An 8,211-nucleotide genomic window follows, 5' to 3' on the forward strand; every position below is an offset into this window, starting at 1 on the left:
GACCTCTTGAACACTATTATCTACATTTTAAAACGTCACTCATACACTAAATCAAAAATAAAATTCCATTTTTAAATGCACGGTTTTAATTATTAGATTGACCCTCTTTTCAGTAATTTTCTGCTTCTCCATGTAATTCAAGCTCTGTGCCTTTTTTACTCACTTGTAAGAGTTCTCTGACAATCTCTGTTTGAATATGTTTCTCAGTTTGTCACTTATCTTAACTTTACTGCACCTCCTGACAAGTCGCTTTGACCTTTAGCCCTGTTCTACATTTAGCAAACACGTGTCCACAGTACTGAACATACGTGAACAGCACAGCTGCTGCTCTGCTCTAAGTGCATGGTCCCACTTACCTTCCCAGTGACCATCTCGATCACGACACAGCCGAGACTCCAGATGTCGGCAGCACGTCCATGGCCTTCCCCTTTAGCTCGGGTGATGACTTCAGGAGCCATGTAAGCTGTAATGGACACAAACATGGGAATCGGTGTTACAAACACTGCATCTCATATGAACAATGGCAGTGACAAAACAGCTACTGGCTACTAGTCTACACAGAAGAAACAATTTGTGAAACCAGAAAAACTTCCCTAAGTTATGTGGCATGAGATACGGAAAATACGGATTTCAAATCAATTTGTTAAAGGGATGGTTTAGGGTAGAATCTTTTTGAACGGGCAAATATTCAGATAAACTGTACTCAACAAAAATATGAAATTTAACCTGTAAAGGTGGGTGTAAAATTACGACACTAGATGATTAAAACAAGTAATTACCACTTAGCATAGTTTTGTTTTGACCAGAGCAGTTCACTCAGTGTGAACAACAGAAACTGTTTTCCTGGAATGAAAAAGGCTGAGCCTGCCTCCTGTACAGGAGTGATTCAGTGTGCCAGTTATGGCTGGTTTCAGAGAAGCCCAGTGTCTGAGGAGGGGAGGCGTTCTGGACGGGAGCCCTCATCTGCTGTCTGAGTCTCTGTGGACAGAGGAAGCTGAAGGGAGCCCCCTCACGTGGCCCGCTGTGTCCAGGGACTGAGCAGAGACAGGCCAAGCGGCCCCCTACCTGCTGTTCCCAGGGTGCTGTTCACTTCACCAGGCATGGTCTGGGCACTGTTCTTGAGCCTCACCGAGCACCCAAAGTCTCCCAGTTTGATGAGTCCAGATGAGGTAAGGAAGATATTGGCACCTAGGAAGAAAGGGGGAGCTCTGGTGGTGCAGTGCATATGGCATCTGACTGCTAACCAGCAGGCTGGCAGTTCAAACCCACCAGCCACTCCTCAGAAGCAAGGTTGGGCAATCTACTTCCACAGAGACACTACCTTGGAAACCCAAGGAGGGGCTGCTAGGAGTCGAAATGACTCGACAGCAGTGAATTTGGTGTGGTTTTCGGTTCAGCAAGAAAGGAGTACTCGGTAACAGGCTAAGCAACAAGCTGGGCATCTGAGAGATTTTGTGGTGATCTAAGACCCAGACACTGCACGCACTAACCACAGTGACAGGCTTATGAAGCTTCACTGACGAGGTGTGGCAACAGAAAGACTCATGAGCGGGCCTCACAAACCAACAATACAAAGCAAAGGCACTTCAGAGAAGAGTGTTCCATCACAAGCTATACGCATGCCTAGCTGGTACCCTGGGGGAGGCTCGGGGCCTTGCCCATCTGTCCACAGACTATGAGGTCATCACCCCACCTGAGCCCATCTCTTGCCTGTGCCTCCTTAGAGAGCAATGCAGAGCCACTCGAGGGCAACAATCAACCTATGAGGAGTTGAAGGCTATGGTGATCCTCACAGCTCGAATGCTCCCACGCTGCTGGGTTCCTGCCATGACTGCACAGCAGGGACTTCAACACTCTGAAACGAGTCCACATCTGCGTGTTCTTAGGCGTGCCTGCCAGCAAAACAGTGTGGTGGACAGGCAGGCACCTAGAGACTGATACGTGCTGGGTACCTCCGGGACGATTCTCACACCCTGACAAGCAGAGCCAGGCATGACCCAGAACAGCCCCCGATGGGGCCCAGTCCCCAGCCTGAGACCCAGAGAAAGTCAGGCTCATTCTAGAGTACATGTGTATAGCTGGGCTCAGACGACATGACAGAATGAAACTCCTCAGCCCACGGCCAATGAGAGACAAGAATATAGTCCCTCTTCAGTTAAAGCCACAGGCGCAGTTGTAAGACAAAAGCGCAATGAATCTCACGCCAGAAGGGAAAGGTACTCAACCAACCAACACGGTCAGAACAGTACTGACAGAATGCTCATCGCAGGAGGCTGGTGTAAACACAGCTTAGCCTTGTCTCCAAGCAAGGTGGTACAGAGGTTGAAGCATTCGGCTGCTAACCAAAAGGTCAGTGGTTCAAATCCACCAGCAGCTCTGCAGGAGAAAGATGAGGCAGTCTGCTTCTGTAAAGAGGACAGCCTTCGAAACCCTGTGGGGCAACTCTACTCTGTCCTCTAGGGGCACTGTGAGTCGGAACAGACTCCATGGCAGTGGGTTTGGTTTGGGCTTTGCTTCTGTAAAGATGACAGCCTTGGATACTCTCTGGGGCAGTTCTGCATCCTATAGGGAAGCTGTGAGTTGGAATTGACCTGACAGCATTGAGTGTGGTTTGGTTCTCTCTCCAAAATCACGAGCGGCACATGATGACTTCCACCAGCATTTCTGACAGACTGACCTTCACATATTCACAAGGTTTAGATACAGAACACCAGGATCTTGCCGAGGGGAAAAGGAAAGCCGCTTTGCTCAGGAGCATGTAGTAGGCACACAGGGTGTGCTGGCTCAGCCTAGAGAAAGAGCTGAATTTGTCTGGGGAAACGGACACCTCTAAGGGCAGCAGTGGGCAGCTACGGCAGATGTGTCTGCTCAGGGAGGAAAACCCAGGTCCCACACAGCTTCTTATGTGGGGTTCTTTATACAAGGACGTGTCAAGTAAAGGTCTCTCCAGGGTCCTGGAGCTGTGACATGGGAGTGGGCCCCACATCTCTGCAGCAGCTGAGTGCTGGCCACGGGGCAGACCCTCTCTGGGCGAGCCTGGACACTACCTTTGATGTCACGATGAACTATGCCATGCTCGTGGAGAACGTTGATTGCGATGGTGATCTGCTTGGAGTACAGCCTGATGACATGCTCCTGAAGTCCCAGCCGTGACACCTCTTCCAGTGTGCCCTCGTCACAGTACTCCATGAAGATGTACATCTCCTCCTGCGGCAGCAAGAGAACACAGCCCTGTGCTTACCGCTTTCCTTACTTGGGTGTGCAGTGGAGAATCTGAAAGAAGTGAGGCCATGCCCTGCTCTCGAGGAATCCTCTAATGGTTTGCTGTACTGGTCATCCTGAACATGGAATTTTTTTTATCACAACCTCTCCAGCTCTCCTACACGGTGTCTGCCTGCCCCCACTGTCAACTACAGAGCCAAATCTCCTCCGAGTCCTGTAACTGTCTCTGTTACTGTGCCTGCTGTGTAACCACAGACACGGACCAACAGGGAAGTGTGTGTATGAGTAAGTACTGAAACACATCCTTCCCGGATGTGAGTTTATCTAGAAAAACATTGAAAAAAATCCATATACCACTTCCCCTGAAGCTCATGTACTCCACGGGATGCTCTGAGTTACTCTCCCTCAAAGCGTTTATTTCTAAACATAAGGGGGAACTGATGTGAAGTCCTCATTTTGTCTCATTTCACAATAGTTCCTGAAATGCATGTGAAAGGAAAGTCAATGTTCCAAGACAGTGTATGTGACAGTGTGAATGGGGGAAGGGGGCAGAAGAGGCTGCATGAGGGCCTCTGGAGAAGACCTGCTGGGTGGCAGGCTGGGCTTCTGTGCTCGTGATGTTGGTTCGTGACCACAGTCTACAACTTACATTTCGGGAAGAACGCCTCCAGTTCAGAGGAAGGCAGAAATGGTGTAACCATGGAGGGTTCCTGATAATTGGGCAAAGTTACAGTGCTCTGAAATGAGAAGACCTGTGATGTAGACCAGGACTCTGCTATGTGCCTCACTAATCCCTCGAGAGAGCAGTGGAATCAAAGTGGGCTTACTCGATGCAGCTCCACACCAAAATACCGAACCAGATTGGGGTGCTTGATGCCTTCAAAGATTTTTAGTTCATCTGCCGTTTCCTTGATGGTTTTGTGGTCATTGGGCTGAAATCGAATCTGTGAGGGGAGAACAGGTGATTACTGCTGGCACTGGGACAGACTTGAAGCACAGCGGCTCACTGCGAGGGCTGAAGGCTCTCCTGACATCACTATCGCAACAGGGCCACACAACGAAGGCCACTGGCTTTATGACCTGACTTCTAGATTTTCTACTGGATTGTTGTTTCGGGTGAAGTAAACATGCCTGCTCTTGCATATGTGGTAAAACCACTGCTACTGCAGTCATTTACAGAACCGAAAATGAAACTATCAAGAACATGAAACAGTCAGCAACTGTTGACGTTTAAGTTCTGGGCAAGATAAAGACATGATTCTACCCTTAACAAGCTTACAGTCCAATTGCAGAGAGGACAAAGGAGTATGGGTGAGTGCCACACAGGCAGGACCAGCCAACGCTGCTGGGGTCCAGGGCGGAAGAACCCACGGCACAAACAGGACGTGGAGCGTGACAGGAAGTGCCGGCACACCGTACTTTCCTGCAAAGCCTCTCACGATGTCCCGATGCCAGCGTGTGTGAACACTTCCAAGCTCATGTTCCCTCTTCAGCTGCCCTCCCAGCCTCTCAGCTGTCTCCTCAGGGGCCACACAGCCTGTCTCCCTGCCTTGGCCTTTTCCGCCTGCTGTTCCTCACGCACACCTCCAGCCTCAACATGCGATGCCCGCTGACTCCCTTTCTGCACTCATCCGGGATCTTCCCCTCCCCTGGGGGTGCCTGCCCAGGCCAGCGTCACTTCACCTCCTCCCTCTGAGGCACACGTCACACCCGTGCTGTGGGGCTACTTGTGCTCCTGGTCTCACCACCCTCACAGGGTAGCAGACACCTTTACTTCCTACACGGCGTCTGCTTAAGTGCTCCCTCGGCCCGAATGCTGAAAAGCGGGATGCAGTTTGGACTCCTCGCTATGGACAGCGCTAAATCCTCGGAAGGAAGGTTGGGCAATCCTACTTCCGTAGTGATACTGCCTCGGAAACCCAAGGAGGGGTCGCTATGAGTCGGGGCCGACTCGACGGCAAATAACAACAACAACAACAACAAACCAGCTCAGAGCTCCAAGAGGAATGCAAGAGATTCAAGTTCTTTACCATATCTCTATTACACAGGGGCTTAAATCCCACCTGGCCCCTGGACAGGCAAGCAGACTGCTTACCTCCTTCATGGCCATGAGTTCACCGGTGTCCACGCTGATGCAAGTGTAGACCTTCCCGTACTGTCCCTCCCCTGCACACATGAGAGAACAGGTGTTCTTAGCACTGCCTGATGGAGGCTGTTCCAAGTTATTAACACACAGTAATATTATCCTAACTCTGGATACGCATCCGTGTACCTATAATCATGCCTACTATCGGCTGCTATCACCAGACCCAACTATTTCTCAACACTACCTAAAATAAGTGAAGTTGTAAACCTCTCCAACGTGAGTTCTCTGTAAATGACTCCAGCTGGGCTACAGCTGGGGTGGGCACAGCCCAGAGAGGCAGGCAGGGAGCAGTGGGCAGTGTACCCCTGAGCCACTGGGCTCCATGCAAGTGAGGGGCAGGGGTAGGGGGTAGGGAGTGCTCAGGGTGAGCCCAGGCCTCATGACTGTGTGTCCAGGAGTGTGTGGAGTAGAGATTCACTAACTCCTTGGGACATTAAACCAATGGCATGTATGGCTGAGCAAGATGGACAACAATAATGAATGTAATTTACAAGGTCATCAACTGCCTCCATTTTCCTCTCCACTCACAACTGGGACTGGCCTGCATCTCCTGAGGCTGTGTCCGCCTGTCCGGACCTCAGTGCCAACAGGTGAGTGTGTTTAGACAGGAGCGTCTGAAGGTTCAGGCGTCCCTTCACACAATCTACAACCAGTTATTTCACTAAAAGCAGTTTCAGCTGGAAAGTGATTAATTAGGCAATATTTCAGAAAAGGTTGTGTTGTCTCTATCTGTATCCAGTCTCTCTTTAAATAACCTTCCTGTGGGGAGAGGATACAAAGGATACAGAGGAGACCGAATGTGAGACATTTTTGCAGTTCTCCACTGGTGAGAGTTCTCAATCTCAACTATCCAGTGCAGTAAACTATTAAAAAATCTCCCGTTATTGCTCTCAGAAGACATTTTACAGACTAATCAAAAAACAGAGCCCTCTGAAAAAGATATATGTACACGGGCCATGTCTATAAGGGAAAATAACCCAACCCATAGGATTTAACCAAAAGGCGTGAAACGAGTCACTGCTAACAGAGACCATCTCTGCGTCATGTTTCTTCATTTCCTTACCAATTTTGTTTCCTCTTTGCCACTTGAAGGTCACCTTCCTCAAGCCCACATGCATAACATTATCATAGGACTTAGGGGTATCACAAACTTGACCAATGATATTCTTTCTCCTCATTTCTCGATACCTCTTTTCTTCAAACAACCGAACTGACTTCTGAATAGCTTCAATGGGTCCTTGCTTAGAAGTGGTATCTGCTGGGAGAACCGCAAACTACTCATTAGTCTCAATTACCACTAATAAGGCCGCTTCCAGCAAATACCAACGCAAACGGCGCAGCATACATTCGCACTCCATGACATTCAGGCTTGTCATCAGCTTCAGATGGACTCTGACGTCATCAAACACACCCACCTGCAGACCATACCACCCACAGGCAAATTCGGGTTTCTCGGGCAGAAACAAGTTTCCTCTCCTAAAACTGCTTAAGACGACTGTAGGGGACTCCTGCCAGCTCCGCTTTCTCCTCTCTCCACTCCACTGTCATCTGCCAGAGTTGTCTGATTACAACAGATGCTCTTATCATGCTACTTTCCTTCATAAACATACTTCTGGGTCCCCCACAGACTAAGAGCCCACCCTGCAAGCCCCTTCATGAGGGATCCCAGGCCCTGCAAGCTGGACATGGTCTGTCTTCCCTGGTGCCTTTTTTGCTCCCGATATACACTCTGTGCTCACCACACCAAGACTTGGGGGACCAGCCCACCTCCCTGCATCCAGGCCTCGGTCCACACTCATCTGTCGGGGCCAGACCGCACTGCATGGTGAATCCATCTCACTGTTCATGGCGTGACTTAAATATCCCCATCTGCACCCCCCCACCTCCAAGATGAGGAAGGAATTAACTTCTCCCTCCCTGGGAAGGGCAGAGAGCGAGGCTCTGCAGTGACAAGGCCGGGATCAAGCCTCACCACGACCCGGCGCACTCACTAGACACGTGCGTGCACGCCTCTACAAGTTCCTCACGCGTGCCTTGAAGGAAGGAAGTGTGAGCTCACGCATGCAAGGCACCCAGCCTGGTGCCTGGCACCCAGGAGCATGCAGTAACGTTGAGTTGTTATTATCATTATTCCCTATTTTCCCATCAGACCTAGTATCTCCATTCCCACCTTACTTTTTTTTAATCATGATCTACAGTAAGAAATACTTTTACATATATCTCTTTAAAGCAGACGTTTCATGAGACAGTATGATTTCACGGAACAATACGATGTCACGGGACAATATGATTTCACGGGACAATATGATTTCATGGGATGGTATTATTTCATGGGACAGTATTATTTCATGAGACAATATGATTCTAACTACCTGATTCTACTTCCACACTGTGTCATGAAGTTGACTTGACAGCCGACAATAGCTGGGAGGCTTCACACACGCCTATTATAGCACCATCAGACTGGGTCCTAATTAGCTACCTCAGAGTCTGAATTTCTGGAGGACAGAGAGATCCCCGAGCACTGGGATGATACAAGGCTAACTGAAAAGAAATCCCCAAATTTACAATGTTCGCATTTCAGTTTCCTCCTACAATTATTTCCTACAAACAGACACATTTGTTCCCTGAATCTCAGTATGACATCAACCCTACTTAGCAATGCACAGAGTGAAACTGCTGTCAGACCAAGGATTCCCCTGTCAAGTCAGTCTGGGAAAGGCAGAGCTGTATTTGATGGTAGGAATCACGCAAGATTGCTTGATCTTCAATACATCAGAGCAAACAACAGCTATCCCAACATGAGTGCTGTCCCAAGTGGTTCCCATATTTACAGAACCACA

The 8,211-nt window shown here is 49.3% G+C and overlaps 1 protein-coding gene across 1 annotated transcript in view; it reads right to left on the reverse strand.

Annotated features, from left to right (window-relative positions):
• MAP3K4 (mitogen-activated protein kinase kinase kinase 4) overlaps positions 1–8,211 on the reverse strand; it is a 109,339-nt gene that overhangs the window by 5,973 nt on the left and 95,155 nt on the right. The window contains exons 19-24 of the mRNA XM_042781574.1: positions 6,432–6,623; positions 5,318–5,388; positions 4,050–4,166; positions 3,048–3,207; positions 1,066–1,188; positions 357–463 (exon numbers count right to left, since the gene is read on the reverse strand). Of these exons, the coding sequence (XP_042637508.1) occupies positions 357–463; positions 1,066–1,188; positions 3,048–3,207; positions 4,050–4,166; positions 5,318–5,388; positions 6,432–6,623 (770 nt within the window). The remainder of the gene's footprint in view (positions 1–356; positions 464–1,065; positions 1,189–3,047; positions 3,208–4,049; positions 4,167–5,317; positions 5,389–6,431; positions 6,624–8,211) is intronic.

Source organism: Orycteropus afer, unplaced genomic scaffold (genome assembly GCF_000298275.1).
Source record: "Orycteropus afer afer isolate SDZICR_OR568_19922 unplaced genomic scaffold, OryAfe1.0 scaffold00135, whole genome shotgun sequence".
NCBI classification, from domain to species: Eukaryota; Metazoa; Chordata; class Mammalia; order Tubulidentata; family Orycteropodidae; genus Orycteropus; species Orycteropus afer.